We start from the raw sequence: 16874 nt of genomic DNA, 5'->3' as shown, positions 1-16874 counted from the left end.
TCTAAAAAATATTTTTATATTTATAATTTTCATATTCCTATTTATAATTTGCTCTCTAGTACGTGATAACATACCTGCTCCTGCACCGCAGTGGGGCTCCCTCTCCTGGGCACCTCGGGGTGCCCCCAGTGGCATCAGAGCCCCGAGTCTTCACCCCCCCCCCCCCTTTTCCTCTAGTTAGAAACTACACTGGAACTTTTTTCTGGAAACAAAGACATGACCTAAATCCTCTCCCCATGTCCTAGACAGACAGATGTTCAGTTCTTAGTTGACTGGGCAGCAGTTTCTTCAGTAGAATGATAAACAATATGGAAACGTTTTAGCTACAAGCAAATAGGCAAATCGGAACAAGGTCCTGGTGGCCAGCCACTGCAGTTCTTTTGAAGCAATTTTTTAAACAATCAAATACTGATACCACAAAAAATAAAGCAAAAAGCTGACTACTGGCTAAGAAAGAAGGAAAAATTAACTTTTGACGACAACAACAACATTCCAAGGACACAGGCTTTTTTCCAATCTCAGACCTTATTACTACTACCTCTCTTGGGAATTCTCATCGTGGATCCCAAAAGGAATAAATCCCTCAGCGTGTCCTAAAGCACCAAGGAGCTACCTACAAGTGAAGGTGGCTACTTTCAGTGCAGACACAGCTGATGACACAGCAGTAGCACAGTTCCGTGCTGCACAGGGATAATACTGTCTCCTCTTCTCCAGCAGCTGACTCTCTCCTGCCATGGCTTCTGTAAATGCATCAGAGCACGACCTTAAACACAAACAGGCAAGAAAACACCATCAGAAGTCTTTCATTAAGCAGTACAAGAAGGGTTCCAAGCAGAGACCAACAGAATTTCAAGGAAGCAGTATGCAATTAAACCCCCTCAGACTCGTTCAAGTAGCCGGCAAAATGGAACCATTCAGAAACGACAAAGAAAACCCCCCCAAGTATTTATACAGGAGTCCTTGATGTCAGAAAGGGGATGACAGGTTATGTTCAGATAAGATGAATGTTTATTTGGATCTATAAATAAACTTCTCTCGTGGTCCTTTGCCAAAAAATAGAACCTACAAGTGAACACCTACACCTGCCTCAAGAGACCTAACGAGCCCCTGGCAGCCACCGGCATCAAAGCGCAGTGGATGTTTCTAATCCAGGCTAAGGAGAACAATATCACCTTTTGTTCTCTCCAGTTTGTTTCCTCTGCAGTCCTAGTTGCTTCTTATGATTTTTACAGTCTCTGTATCTTCTCGGGCAGCGCTGAGTCTGACGACCGGGATACGAGAGTCCTTCCCTGCCCTACGGAGAGAACCAGGAAAAAAAGTTCAAAAAAGAACAGGGCAGTTTGAAGTTAATACCTCCGACGAGAAGCAGCACCCGACAAACAGAGCAACGGTGAACAAAGCGTGACACCTCCCTGGGGACAGAAGACTTACAAACTCTCCGGGATTTACAATTCTAGTAACCAAGCCCTTCAGCACAGCAGCCAAGTGTCCCATTAGGTGGTGCTGCACCAAAGCACGATCCGAGAGGTTCCAAAGAGTGAAATGCACGTTACTGTCCAAAGACGTAAAATCTTGCAAAATAACAAAACTACAATAGATCTAAACTACAGGGCAAGAGTACAAGTGTTAGCTTGAGGAGCTGGAACCATCCAGGTGAGCAACTGCTAACCGGATCCTCAACAGACTTTGAGGAACCCTTCAGGATACAGAAGGGTTTTCCCCAGAAATTGCACAGGCCGAGTTTTGATAGAAGTGCACTTGCCAGATGCTCAGAAACGTCACCCATCCTCCTCCGGGTGTCCTGAGAGAGCTGCGAATGGCTCTCACCTGGTTTGAGCTGGTTCTGTAAGGGCTCAGGCTGAATTTCACCAGATGCAACCAAACTGGGCAACACCCAGTGGGACAGAAGGAACCCAAAGCTTGTTTTACCCAAAGCTTGGGTAAGCAGAGCTCCAGCAAATACTGAGGAAACTGACAGAACGGGGTAACAAATAATAAACATACCTTTTTTTTTTTTTTTTTTTTTTTTCTTTTCAGATGAGCAAAACAATTAAGGAGAAGGTGAAAACCTCACCATGACTGAACATTTCATCACCTGTAAGCTGACCATCCTTAGCATAGAGGACTCCAAATTTAAAATTCACCGATCCCAGGAAAATAAAACCAAATATTATTTGGTAAACAGTCAAACAGAAGACATAAAAATTTGTTTCCTCTAATCTTTGCATACATCCTACACGTTAGAACATACATTTTATACCATCTCCTACTACACAATAATTTACCTTTAAACTTTGATAGTATAGCATAAAATCATTAACTTAGACGGGTGATCAATTATGATTAAGTTGGTGCTTCAAGTTATTTTTGCTGTCAGGTTCAAAAAAACATGACTTCTTTTTACTGTAACGAGCAATTGATTTAGAAGTCATCAAAAGCCCATCAAAATACAAAGCCGTATTCACCGGACGGGTCTGTGAGCAAGAAGTAGTTAGGCTTGTACTCACCTCTTGCCCTTCAAGAACCAATAAATCCTGTCAACAAAAACAGCATCTTTAGCCCCCTCCTATTAAAGATTCTACAAGGATGATGGTTTTATTGGTGTTTAGAAGTTTGGATTTGAAATGGCCAGTTCAATGGATAAAGAGACAGTTTAAGTAGTATTAGATTATTATTATTATTCTTATTAGCTACTGGAAGAAACAAACCAGTAGGATCTATACTTAATTACTTCTATTTCCAGGAAATCATAAAGAAAAAGAACCAAACCAAAAAAAGTCACTTCCTACCTTTTGTATCTCAGGATGAAAAATGTCTCTTGGGCTCTTCTCCAGTTTCTCCAGACTCCTGGCACTGAAATGCAAATGAACGAGTGCTTTATAGGAGGGCAAGTGCACATTCCAACCCCGAACCCCCAACCGATGGCAGTTACAGTGCTTACAAAATGAATCCTTCCCAGAGCCTCTGGGAAATGGAACGGTTTGTGCAACTGCCATTTCTTCCCCAAAATACTAACTCCCAACACTTCCTAAACTGAGTTTGCATTTTAAAAACAGAAATTAGGGAGACTCAGGGTGGAGATCAGGTTGAAATTGATTTCCTTCTAAAGCACAGGGGCTCTGTTCCATCACCCTTCACTTTGGCTCCACACGGAATCACAGGGAGCATTTTAGGAGGGCTCAAGAACCAATTCTATTTCTCTCTTTTTTCTAGTGCTCTCTCTTCCTAAATAATTCAAGGCAAGTCAAATGAAAAAGGACAAGTTCAGCAGCAAATTCACACTTTTTCCCTTCGTCTGCTCAAGAACAGGCTTTAAAACCACTTCTTGCTGCCTTCAACGGTCAAGACTTGCAAAACGGTTTCGCAAGTTTGATAGGTTTATCATAAAAACCACAGAACGCAAGCTCTGAATGACAGGAAAAGGTACACAGGCAAATATCTCAGCTGATGGTGGCTTATTTGTAAACACAGACCTTAACGGAGATTGCACGCAGAATGTTTCAGTGGGACTCGAAGGGAAAAATATTTTCTGAGTACCCTGTAAACAAGAAAAGCTAGGATATATTACAGGACATACCCACGTGTTCTGCATATTCAAATAGGATTATCAATAAAAACATTTAAGAAGGAAGAAAACCAAGGTAATTTTACTCAGCTATATTTACTGCCGATTTAGAGGAAAAAAAAAAAAAAAAAAAGTGAACCAGAAACGCCTACAGTAGAACTTTAAAACAATTGCTTGGATAAAAGCAGCTCATGGAACATGAAGTAGAAAAAAAGCGAAACCAGTATCAGACCTGCCTATTTTCTTACCATTGCACAAGAAAATCCGACAAGCGGTAGAAAGTCACTGCCTAAAACCGATCCTAGGATGTAACCGAGAACAATGGAGGCATTTGCTAATCTAAACGGAAACCTTTTCCGGACCCTAGTGTCAAATCACACGTTTTGTCTCTCAGCAGCTCGAGGCTGGAGAGCATTTCCCCTGGGGGTCGGGAGGGCAGGGGCACAAGGGGCTGAGTTTGCCGATCGCACCTGTGCCATCAGAAGGATCCAGCCCGGCGCTCCTTGCGCTCGCCATTCTCCGGGCCATCGCTGTGTTTTACTGCTCAGCGATGCCGCTCCATCTGTTTGCGTGGAAGAAAGAGCCACGAGCACTGAGGCACTCAGCAGCCGTGTCATGCCAGCGATGTCGAGCGCTCTCTGCTCGCAAGGCTGAGCACGCCGCGGAGCCGCCTCCGCAGCCGCTCGTCCGCCCCCGCCCGCAGCAGCGGCAGCGGCCCGAGGGAGACGGCTGCAGCTCGGCGGCTCCCGCGCCTCCGCCAGCCCGAGGGCAGCCGCCGCACAGTGACCGCGGCAGCGCCCGGCGCCGCTCGCCCGGGGTGGCTCCTGCAGCTCCCGGCCCGCGGCAGCAAAGCACCGCCTGGCGCTCCGCCATCGGCGGGCGGCAGCGCGCCCCGCCCGAGCTCAGCCCCCGCCACCGGGACCGCTGAGCGAGGCCGAGGCACCGGGCGGACGCCCCTTCCGCGCCGCTCGGCTCCGTGCGGGCGGCCGGACGGAGGCTTCGCCCCTCCGGCGTCGCTGCCGCGGCTCCGTCCCGCGTGGGACAGGCGCCGGGAGCTCCCCGCGCCCAGCCCGCTCCCCCGGCACGCGGCCGCCTCGGCCCGCCAGCCATTCATATGGCGCGTCGGCCGTTGCGTCAGACGCCGCGCTTTACGGCCGCAGGGCCTGCCGGGAGTTGGAGTCTCGGACTGACAGCCACCGCTCCGTTCTCCGCCACCGGGAGCTGCGCTCCCGCCAGGGGATCAAACGGCTCCTTCGCTCCTGGGCGCGGAAGCACCTTAGGCAGCACCGCCCCTCCCGAATGTCCTTTCTTTTCCACTCCAACTCTTTTTTCTTTTTTTCACTCTGTTTTTCACCCCCTTTTCCACTTTCGCGCTTTCTTTTTCACTCTCACCCTTTTCCTTTTTCATTTTTTTTCTTCCTTTCTCTTCCTCCTTTTTTTTTTCTTCCTTTCCTTTTTCCTTTTCTTTCTTTCGCTCTTTCTTTCTTTCTGTCTGTCTTTCTCTATTTCTTTCTTTCTCTCGCTCTCTTCCTGTCTCTCTCTTTCTTTCTTTCTGTCTGTCTTTCTCTATTTCTTTCTCTCTCTCTTTCTTTCTTTCTCTCGCTCTCTTCCTTTCTCTCTATTTCTTTCTTTCTGTCTCTCTTTCTGTCTCTCTTTCTTTCTTTCTGTCTGTCTCTCTGTCTCTCTCCCTTTCTCTCTGTCTCTGTCTCTCTTTCTTTCTTTCTCTCTTTCTCTCTCTCTCTCTTTCTTTCTTTCTGTCTGTCTCTCTGTCTCTCTCTCTGTCTCTCTTTCTTTCTTTCTCTCTTTCTCTCTCTCTCTTTCTTTCGTTCTCACTGTCTCTCTTTCTGTCTCTCTCTCTCTGTCTCTCTTTCTTTCTTTCTTTCTTTCTCTCTGTCTCTCTTTCTCTCTCTCTTTCGTTCTCACTGTCTCTCTTTCTGTCTCTCTCTCTCTGTCTCTCTTTCTGTCTCTCTCTCTCTGTCTCTCTTTCTTTCTTTCTTTCTTTCTCTCTGTCTCTCTTTCTCTCTCTCTTTCGTTCTCACTGTCTCTCTTTCTGTCTCTCTCTCTGTCTCTCTTTCTTTCTCTCTTTCTTTCTCTCTCTTTCTTTCGTTCTCACTGTCTCTCTTTCTGTCTCTCTCTCTCTGTCTCTCTTTCTTTATCTCTTTCTTTCGTTCTCACTGTCTCTCTTTCTGTCTCTCTCTCTCTGTCTCTCTTTCTTTATCTCTTTCTTTCGTTCTCACTGTCTCTCTGTCTCTCTCTCTCTGTCTCTCTTTCTTTCTCTCTCTTTCTTTCGTTCTCACTGTCTCTCTTTCTGTCTCTCTCTCTCTGTCTCTCTTTCTTTCTCTCTCTTTCTTTCGTTCTCACTGTCTCTCTTTCTGTCTCTCTCTCTCTCTGTCTCTCTTTCTTTCTTTCTCTCTTTCTCTCTCTCTCTTTCTTTCGTTCTCACTGTCTCTCTTTCTGTCTCTCTCTCTGTCTCTCTTTCTTCCTCTCTTTCTCTCTCTCTCTTTCGTTCTCACTGTCTCTCTCTCTCTGTGTCTCTTTCTTTCCTTCTCTCTTTCTCTCTCTCTCTTTCGTTCTCACTGTCTCTCTTTCTGTCTCTCTCTCTCTGTGTCTCTTTCTTTCCTTCTCTCTTTCTCTCTCTCTCTTTCGTTCTCACTGTCTCTCTTTCTGTCTCTCTCTCTCTGTGTCTCTTTCTTTCTTTCTCTCTTTCTCTCTCTCTCTTTCGTTCTCACTGTCTCTCTTTCTGTCTCTCTCTCTCTGTGTCTCTTTCTTTCTTTCTCTCTTTCTCTCTCTCTCTTTCTTTCGTTCTCACTGTCTCTCTTTCTGTCTCTCTCTCTCTGTGTCTCTTTCTTTCTTTCTCTCTTTCTCTCTCTCTCTTTCTTTCGTTCTCACTGTCTCTCTTTCTGTCTCTCTCTCTCTGTGTCTCTTTCTTTCTTTCTCTCTTTCTCTCTCTCTCTTTCTTTCGTTCTCACTGTCTCTCTTTCTGTCTCTCTCTCTCTGTCTCTCTTTCTTTCTTTCTCTCTTTCTCTCTCTCTCTTTCGTTCTCACTGTCTCTCTTTCTGTCTCTCTCTCTCTGTCTCTCTTTCTTTCTTTCTCTCTTTCTCTCTCTCTCTTTCGTTCTCACTGTCTCTCTTTCTGTCTCTCTCTCTCTGTCTCTCTTTCTTTCTCTCTTTCTCTCTCTCTCTTTCGTTCTCACTGTCTCTCTTTCTGTCTCTCTCTCTCTGTCTCTCTTTCTTTCTCTCTTTCTCTCTCTCTCTTTCTTTCGTTCTCACTGTCTCTCTGTCTCTCTCTCTCTGTCTCTCTTTCTTTCTCTCTTTCTCTCTCTCTTTCTGTCTCTCTCTCTCTGTCTCTCTTTCTTTCTTTCTTTCTCTCTGTCTCTCTCTTTCTTTCTCTCTGTCTCTGTCTCTCTTTCTTTCTTTCTCTCTCTCTTTCTTTCTTTCTCTCTGTCTCGCTTTCTGTCTCTCTCTCTCTCTTTCTTTCTCTCTCTCTCTTTCTTTCTTTCTCTCTGTCTCTTTCTTTCCTTCTTTCTTTCCTTCTTTCTTTCTCTCTTTCTCTCTCTCTCTTTCTTTCTTTCTCTCTTTCTTTCCCTGTATTTCTAATCTGGGATTTCCATTCTGGCTTTAGGATAAAAAAGCAGCAGTAGAAACGTTCAGGCTACCGGGGAGTGCAAAAAACCCCAAAACGGTAATGATTTTAGGAAAACTATTTCCTCCATGGGAGCCTGAAATTTTCTACAGCTGCAGGTGACATCGAGCTTTTATTTCTTCTTCTAGATAGTTTATACTTAATACTCTATTTATACAGCGCCCCCTGCCGTCTTCATGGGCGCACTGCAGGCACAGCGCCCTTTGCCGCCTGCATGGGCGCACTGCCGGCACAGCGCCCCCTGCCGTCTGCATGGGCGAACTGCAGGCAGAGTGCCGCCGAATGACGTCACCTCGTCGACACGGCGCCCCGCCCCGGCCCCGCCCCCAGCGCCCCTCGGAAAGACCTCAAGGCGTAGCCGTTTTGCCAGCTGCCTGATCAAAATGCCGACACCCACCTCGAGCCCTAGAAACGATTTCCCGCGACGCCGAACCCTGCAGGCGAATCGGAATGCCATCATCGCAATTGAAACGCCACAGAAAAGCTCGTCGGGGCCGCGCCGGCATCGGTGTTCCGTGCAGGCATTCCGGATAGACACACCGCCGGGGGCCCTCCGTTCTTCCGCCCTTTTGAGAAGGTCAAACAAACTCCGCCACGCGCCACGCCCAAGAGGGCTGCCTGGCGGCGGCGCCGGGCTGCAGTACCGCGCTCTGCCCACAAGGCGGCAGCACTGCCGCCCACCCCAGCCGGGGGCGCCGCGCGCCTTGGGCCTGCGGGCGGCCAAGGCGGCAAAAAGGAACAGGGGCGATCCCCCCCAGAAGCTGCTCTGAAATAAATGCCCCAAAACAACCAGGAAGAAGAAAAAAATCCTCCTGCCTCTAACCTAATAGGATAAAAAAAAAAAACCAAAAACACCAAACCAAACCCAAACCCAACAATTTCTTTTAAAAAATACGTAAATATTTTTTAAAATAGTTTTTCATATTAATATTCACCTTTCTATTTATAATGCGTATTGATGTATATTTATACATTTCTATTTATAAATAAATTTCTATTCTATATTACATCTCTCCCTAGTACTTAAATTTATTTCTCTATTTTTATACATATTTTTACATAGTAAGTATATATTTGTTAGGATTTTTGCTTCTGTAACGTTTACATTATTTAAAATAATTCCCCTGCCCCTACCCGGATAAAAGCCAAAAAGAACCCCCTTTAATTTCGACTGCATTTAAATTTGTAAAAAAATTATTTTTTTTTCATCTTTATATCCACATTTATATTTCAAATGTATATTGATGTGTAATGTTTATTTTTACATTTATAATTTACAATTTTTTATAAGTTTATATTCTATTTTACATCTGTTCCTATTTCTTCTATTTATTGACATCTTTTTATTCATATCTTTCTATATTTAATCTATATTTCTGTGTTAGGATTTTTACTTCTGTAACTCTTCCATTATTTAAAATAAAACCCCTGCCTCTACCCAAATTCAAGCCAAAAAGAACCCCTTTCTTTTCAACTCTATTTCAATCTTTTTTAAAATTGTATCTTTCAGGTTCATGTTCACATTGACATTTAAACTGTATATCAATGTATACTCTTATTTGTATTCTATATTACATCCCTTCCTATTATTTCTATTTCCTTAGGTTTTATATTTATATCTTGATTATCTATCTCAATATTTAGAAACAGGTAAGAGTAATATCTATGTTCATATTATTTCAAATAAAAACCCTGCCTCTAACCCAAGAAGAGCCCAAAAAACCCCAACCCTTTCTTTTAGACAATATTTGAATAGATTTTACCCCTAGGTTTTCCTATTGATAGTCACATTTCTATTTATAATGTGTATTGCTTACTGATCCATTTCTCTTTATCAATGTCAATTTATAAATCAATTGATATTCTACATTACATCTATTCCGAGGACTTATTTCTATATTTTTATACGTATTTTGATTCATTGATTATCTATTTCTGCGTTCAGATTTTCACTTCTGGAACACTTGTGTTATTTCAAATAAAACCCCTGCCTCTACTCAAACAAAAGCCAAAAAATTCCCTTTCTTTCCAACTATATTTACATCTTCTTCTATTTCTATTCCCATTTCTCATTTATATTGCCACATAAGGTCATTTCTATTCTATACTACAACTCTTCATATTACTGACATAGATTTAGATTTCAATTTCTATCCATAGTTTCGTCATTTCTCTTTCTAGACTTATGATAGATTTCTATCTTAAGATTCACATTTCTATAATACTTCTATTATTTCAAATAAAACCCCTGCCTCTAACCAAACAAAAACCAAAGACACCCCTTTATCTAAACCATATTTAAAACTCTAAAAATCATCTCATTTTTCATCATTCTCTTCACATTTACTTTTATAATTTTTATTTATTACATTTGTAGGTATTATACATACTAGAGAGAATACCTTTTAATAGAATAATAGATATATAGTATTTTTATATCCTAGATATTCTTTTACTTCTATTTCTTTATATTCAATATTTAGAGAGATCGGTATACGCGTTATATATTTGGAGATCTGGATTTTTATTTTTATATTATTTCTATCTAGAAAAAAAACCCCAGCCTATAACCTAATAAAAAAAATCCCAAAAAATCCCCAATTCCTTTTAACTCTATCTAAATATTTTTATATTTACAACCGATCTTTATATATCTTTGTATACATATATAATAGACTATCGTTTCTATAGATTAGCATCTGTTACAATAATATACTATATAGTATAGTTTTATGTGTTTATCTATTTGTTTTCTATATTTATGTTTACCACTATCATTTTATATTTGTTTTTATATTGATATTTATTTCTACTTTAATTAATCTATATATTAGACCGTATCAATTCATTAACCCAACGCATCAGAACCACACAAATACCGCGCCTTCGGCAGCACCGGTACGCAGCCCACGCTCATCCCATCGCAGCGTATCCAAACCAAACCTATTTCTAGGACTAACAGAACAAAGACCCCACAACATTTAACCCTAAGAAAAACTCAAATCAACCGAACTGTCAAGACATTTGAAATCCCACTATAACTAGCCCAAAAGCTCCGTACATTCTCATCATAAACTTCCTCCTCAACCAATGGCTCAAAACCCCAAAAAACTCAGATACACATGGAAAATGACAGAACTGCTAGTCAAAACAAACACCCATGAAAAATTAAATCCAACCAACTCACTAAACTCAAAACCCTACAACTGACCCTAAACATTACTAAAAAAAGTCCCCAAAGCTCTACCTTGAGGCTAACTCACAAATAATAACCAATCATCTAGAAAGGTTATCTTCCAAATTTTAAAACAACTCATTAAAAGCATGAAAATAAAAAAAATCGAAACTATTAAAATACTAAAAAATATCACTACCCAAATTGAAAGACACATTGCCTCTAGAAACCCACCGTCTACAAACGCCCCTGTCCCCCAAAAGAAAACCAGAAACAAAACAGCAAAGCAGAAAGAAATCGGAACTTAGGAACGCTAAAACCAGAACGTTCAAGAAGTTCCACCATATCCCTGATCATACACCGACTACAAACAACGTGAAACGATACAAACAATTCTTAAAGACCGCCTTAAAACCACTACATTAAAAACCCTTTCAACAATTCAAAACTGCATTGAACAAAAGCCATCTCATAAATTAACACCCAAAACTCCAGCAGCCCAGCTGGCCCTACCAAATCTCTCTGTTGATACACACAGTAAACAAAACCAAAATCCCAGGAATACCTGTCAGAAGTCTAGGAAAGAAACCTCTTGAAATTTATCCTACCTCAAATACAAACCAACCCGTCCAGAAAGTTAGCTTCACTCAAAAAAACTATTTACACAGAGGTAATAAGACCAAGAAATAAAACAACACACCATATAACGAACCACCAACGAATACAACAGCGAAGGAAAAAAAAAAACCACTTTTTTTTCTTTTTTTTTTATTTCAACTAGCTTCCTTTATTAGCTAGAACCAAAGATTTTGCCAGGGCTGTAACAACAACAACAACTTCTTTTTCTTCTTCTCCTTCTGAAATGTCCCTTCTCCTTCCCAAATTCCTTACAACTTCTGCGTTTGAATCCAAGCCAAAAGCAAAATTCGTGCACTTGTGAGTCCGGTGCTCCTGTCAGATTCTCTGTCTCCCTCCACATCTTCTTACACTTTCAGTCTGAACGCTGTCCTGCCCTGATGAGTTTGACAGAAGAATTGGCACATGTTAAGAGAGCATTTCCCTCCCTCCCTCCCTCCCTCCCTCCCCAGAGCTGGTTTCCTTAGCGCATTTCAATCGATCCCAAGCCCGCAATGATGCGCGCTCTGCCGGAAAGGGGAAACACGTGCTAGTGAACAGCAGCTCAGAAACAATTCTTTTCTAATGTTACCTGCTCTACTTGACTGCTCGCTAACACAAGTCTCATTTTACCATTGCAGGGAGAAGGCTGTAGGAAAATGTCTGATGAGCAGCCACAAAAGGCCTCGCTCCCTGCTACACAGCCTGCAACAACCTCGGCAGAGCGGAGCAGCCAAATCACCGCACTCTCCTTGCCGTGGGCAAGGGTAGAAGATGACTGGGGGAGGCACATAAAAAGAAGGGAAACGCTCCTATAAATGCACAGCCATTTGCTTTCAGAAGCCCAGAGGTCAGGATCTTCTCTAGGAAGCCAGACGTGACATGATATTTCTAAGATTTTCTTCTTCATCGAAGGAAATGTACGTACATACCCACTCTTACAAACGTACCTACGGTTTTGGGGTTTTTTTTCTTCTGAAGCTCCAAGAATGATTTCCCACCTTGATTCATTCAGAAGAAACGGCCCCTGTGACTCAGGTCAGAAGGGCGGCCTGCGTTTTTGATCACGACAGCTTTTGGCTTTACCCTGTGAGCAGGAGCAGCCAGAGCTGAGGCTCAGCAGAGGCTGACCCCGGCCAGCCCCTTCCTCCCTTCCCTGTGTGTCACAATGACTTCCAGGCAGAAGGATGCAAAGCAGGTTTGTGTCTTTTCTCTTCAGTGCCAAGAGGTAAAAGATGTAGGCTTTGAAATAACTAATGACCCTCTCTTGGAACTCTCCCAAGGACAGTTTGAAAGCAAAGACAGAAGATTGCTGCTAAATCCATATGGGATAAGGATGAGAGCAGCAAGGATCCGAGGCCAGCAGCGTTGCCAGGCAGTGTCACGTCCCTGCCACCTTGTGACAAGGCACACAGCTGCAAAGCCCCAAAGCCTGCAAGCCCTGCAGCTGCCGCACGGATGGACCTGGTTCCCTTCCCAGGTGCCCAGAGGGACACCTGAGGGCAGGTGTCGTCCCCCGCCCCCCGAGGGCGCACCCAGAGCCCCGGGCAGGGACGGAGTCACTGACGGCTCTCTGGGGACGAGACCCTCCCTGCAGGTGACACCGGCTTGTCCTCTCCCTGTGGCACAGGGACCTCCAGGCTCTAGGACCAGCCTCATTTTGTCAGCATCCAGGTGCTGTGCTAGAGCCAGAGGGGTCAAGGCTTTCCAGAACCATAGGATCCGTAGGATCCTTGCGGTTGGAAAAGCCTTCTAAGGACATCGAGCCCAGCTGCTGCCCCCCCAAGTCAGGTCCCTAAACACCACATCTTGACATCCTTGACATGTCTCCAGGCATGGGGACTTTCCTGGGCAGCCTGCTCCTACGCCTCAGCACCCTTTCAGGGAAGAAATTTTCCCTCCAATCCAATCTAAGCCTTCCCTGCTGCAAGTTGAGGCCATTTCCTTTTGCCGTGTCACTTCTTACCTGGGAGACCTCGGTACTTCAACCTTACCTGCTCCTTCCCTAGGCGGTCTCTGGCTTGGCTGGAGGAGAGGAGAAACACTCCCACCACAGGAATGGCAGCTCAGGAGGTCCCACACCAAGGCCAGGGGGAGCAGCCGTCCTCGCCAGAGCTCGCACGTCCCTTCTTCTCAGAGATTGGCTCTGCTTTTCCTCCCGGGCAGATCTCTGCTGAGTGCTTCACACTTGCCTGTTTGGAGGAGGGGGGGAAAAGAGGTTAGCCAAGTTTTTTATCCAGACTTAGCTGCTGGCTTTGCCTCCTCCTGACTTCCTTCTGCTAAGAAAACAGCTGCCTTTGGACTTCTAGGGGCAACTTGCACGTCATGCCTGAAAAGGAACTACAGAAAAGCGCCTCATTTATAAAGCCTCAGCCAAGAAGACAGACAGCCATGGCAGGCACCAGGCCAGCTCTGCTCCTCCTTCAAGTTGTTCCCAAAGCTGCTGGAAGAACTGAAGGCTACTTTGGCCTTCCATTGCTCTGCTTGTCCCGAGAAAGAGCTTTGAGTGTTGTTACCCCTCCAGAAAGGAAGGGCCTTTCTGTCTCACACGCTCGGTGACACAAGGCTACGCAGCCTCTGCTCCAGGTGGGAAGGGCTTCCTTCCTCCTCTGGCACCTGGCTGGCACAGGGCACAGGTTGCTCAGAGGTCCCGGGGCTGCCCCACCGCTGCAAGTGCTCAAGGCCCGTCGGTGCTCTGCGATGAGGCTCTGAGCAAGCTGCTCTATGGAAGCACGTCCCTGCCCACGGCAGCAGCAGCCTTGGAATGAGGTGATCTTTAGAGCCCCTTGCAACCTGAATTCTTCCATGATTCTGGGAACTGAAAAAAGCGGGGAAAGAAATCTGTAAAGGTCACTAAATGCATCCAAGCACATCCCCATGGATCCAATCCTCAGCAGCCCATGCAAGGCAAGGTCAGAGCTCTCTGCCCACCGAGGACACGGCAAGCAGCACGGACCTTTCTCCCACTCTCCAGCACGGAGAAGTGGGAAGCCAGAGGGAGTCCGTCTGTTTACAGACACCGGAGGGCGGCGGGACGGGGCGGGGCGGGGCGGACGGTCTTACCTTGCAAAGCTGGCGGCAGAAAGGGCGGGCAGCGCCGCCGCCCCGCCGGGATTTTCCGGCCCGCCGTCGCTTCCTGGAGAGGCGCGTGTGCGGGCTCGGGGGGGGGTGCAGCTCCGTTCCGACGGCGTTCGCCCGCCCCCGCTCGCTGCCCCCGGCCCGCGGAGCGCTACGACCGCGCCTCCGCCGCCCGCCGAAAGCGGCCCCGCCGGGCCGCCCCCCCCCCCGGCCATTCTTCTCAGCCATCGTGTCCCTTTTGCACTCCTGAACGTCTTTCACCCCTCCCGGCCATTTACCGAGCCCGCCCCGCCCGCCCCTGGCTCCCGCCCCGCCCGCCGCTCGCTCCCGCCCCTCGCCCTTGCCTCGCTCGGCAGCCGCGCCCTTGCCCCGCCCCCGGCAGCCAGCGGCGAGGGGCAGGGCGCTGGCTCGGGGGGCTGCAGTACCGGGCTCTGGCCACAGGGCGGCAGACTCCCGGGTCCGCGATATCCCCGCCCTTTTGGCCGCCATTTTGAGAAGGTCAAAAAAAAAAAAAATCCCGCGACATTGGCGACGCGCCACTCCCAACATGGCGGCCGAGAGAGGCCCCCTCGGGCGAGAGAGGCGGTTACTCACATGCCGGTCCGAAACACGCCAAAATACGCCCGCCCACGGCGCCGCTGACCACACAGCCCGTGTCGGGTACACCTAAAACGCCACAAAAATTCCGCCGGGGCTGCGCCGGCGTCCGTGTTCCGTGCAGGCAGTCCGCATAGACACACCAGGGTCCTCCGCTTTCCCGCCCTTTTCGCCGCCATTTTCAGAAGGTCAAACAAACTCCGCCACGCGCCACGCCCAAGAGGGCTGCCTGGCGGCGGCGCCGGGCTGCAGTACCGCGCTCTGCCCACAAGGCGGCAGCACTGCCGCCCACCCCAGCCGGGGGCGCCGCGCGCCTTGGGCCTGCGGGCGGCCAAGGCGGCAAAAAAGAACAGGGGCCATCCCCCCCAAAAACTCCTCTAAAAATAAATGCCAGAAACCTGCCTCTTACCAAACAAGAACCAAATAAGCCCCCTTTCTTTCATGCCTTCTTGAAATAAATTTGATAGTTCTAGTTTTCCTAGTTCTATTCACACGCATATTTAGACCGGACAGTGATGTGTTACGTCCTTTATACCATCTATTATGCCTATTCCTATTATCTGTATTTATTCATACTTTGTGGTTTTAGCAATATCATTATATATTGACTGTATATTTCTCGACTTCCATTTAGATTTCTATCATACTTTTATTCTTCCAAAAAAAATCCCATCTCTAACCAAACAAATACCAAAAAACCCTTCTTTTCAACTCTATTGAAATAGTTTTATATTTAGAGCTTGCATAATTAGATTCACTTTTATAGTCACCGTTTATACTGATGCATTCCATTCATCATTACATATCACATATCTATTATTCACATCATAGAGATAAATCATTATTTTTATCATGTACCAAATCTACTGCTACAACTTCTTTTTTCTAATATTTTCAATTTTTATATCCATCTTGATGTATTCATGAGATCTTTTTACAAGTAGATTTCTACCTTTCTATCATTTGTATTTGTAGTTTTTATAATAAAACCCCTGCTTTTGCCAAGTAAAAAACAAAACCATCCTTTCTTTTAAACTACTTTTAATAATGTTGTTGTATTTACAGTTACCATATCTATAATGTTTTAGATATTATATCATAGTGATGTACTAGATTTATAGCCGTTTCCTATAATATACCATCATAAGATCTATACGGTATCACTTGTATTACGTGTTGTATGGATTTATGTCACTTTACATTTACAATCCTTTAATAATTTGATCTATATATCTGCATAGATTCGCAACACATTTCTAGATTTAAAATTTCCTTTGAGCTGTGTTTATATTTAGCATCTCTATTGATATATCTATCAACATACACAATGCTCTTTGAAAAATACAATATCTTATTGGAATATATCATGACTTAAGTTACCTGTTAAATTTTAAATAGAGATCGAATAGATCAAAATGAAAGTTTATTCCCATTTCTACACATCTACTCGTTTTGTTTAAAGATAGCTATCCTTAGAATTTTACATTTAAAATCCAATTCCTAAATGCAATGACAAAACAAACAGCAGCGAATTCCCACCAATGTCTTCCAAAACCATCAAGATACCTCCACCAGCCAAACGACTGCCAGCGAAAAAAACACACAACACTCTTTTCACTAACAGTTCTCATCACATCAGAAAAATGGAACCAAACGAAAAGAAAACCCTGGAGAAACACACGCAGCAAATCACAAAAACCTCTAAAAAAACCCAAACCAACTCGCTCAACTCCAATCAGTGCCACTGACCCTGAACGTTATTTTAAAAACTAACCAAAATTCTACATCTACACTAACTCAAAGAATAAGCAATACTCTGTCAAAAGAACTTTAGAAAGCGAACTAATGAACGAAATAGAAAAAAAACAAAAAATCTCAACCACTAAAAAATAAGAAAATAACTACCCAAAAAAAAAAAAAACCCTACTTAAAAAGACCCACCATATAAATACCCACGTTCCCAAAAATAAAACTGATCAATAACCACCAAATACGTCAAAGGACAACAAGAAACCAAAAGAAAAAAAAAAACAAAAAAAAACAAAAAAAACCAAAAGAAAATACATTTGTAAAACAAAAGTCCCCCAAACCAAAGCAACTTTAATTTACCTCAAAAAAATTATTCCCAACTGAAGAATAAACCCATAGAGCCTCATTCGATCAAAATAAAAATACCACCCAGAAATAAACACAAAGCCGAAA

At 44.6% G+C, this 16874-nt stretch overlaps 1 protein-coding gene across 3 annotated transcripts in view; it reads right to left on the bottom strand.

The window, feature by feature from the left end:
* Positions 1 to 62: 62 nt before the first annotated feature.
* The window catches only part of LOC129134057 (GTPase-activating Rap/Ran-GAP domain-like protein 3), a 28031-nt gene continuing 11219 nt past the window's right edge, over positions 63 to 16874 (bottom strand). For 2 of the 3 annotated variants that reach the window (XM_077179364.1, XM_077179369.1), the window contains one exon: positions 898 to 1294. In XM_077179364.1, coding sequence (XP_077035479.1) covers positions 1227 to 1294 — 68 coding nt within the window. In that variant the 3' untranslated portion in view covers positions 898 to 1226. Of the gene's footprint in view, positions 764 to 897; positions 1295 to 2789; positions 2854 to 3473; positions 3539 to 4035; positions 4662 to 16874 lie in introns of those variants that run through there. The other variant, XM_077179362.1, reaches the window with a different exon arrangement.

The sequence above is a fragment of the Agelaius phoeniceus genome, chromosome 5 (genome assembly GCF_051311805.1).
Source record: "Agelaius phoeniceus isolate bAgePho1 chromosome 5, bAgePho1.hap1, whole genome shotgun sequence".
NCBI lineage: Eukaryota > Metazoa > Chordata > Aves > Passeriformes > Icteridae > Agelaius > Agelaius phoeniceus.
This window is presented reverse-complemented; position numbering and strand designations above follow the sequence as displayed.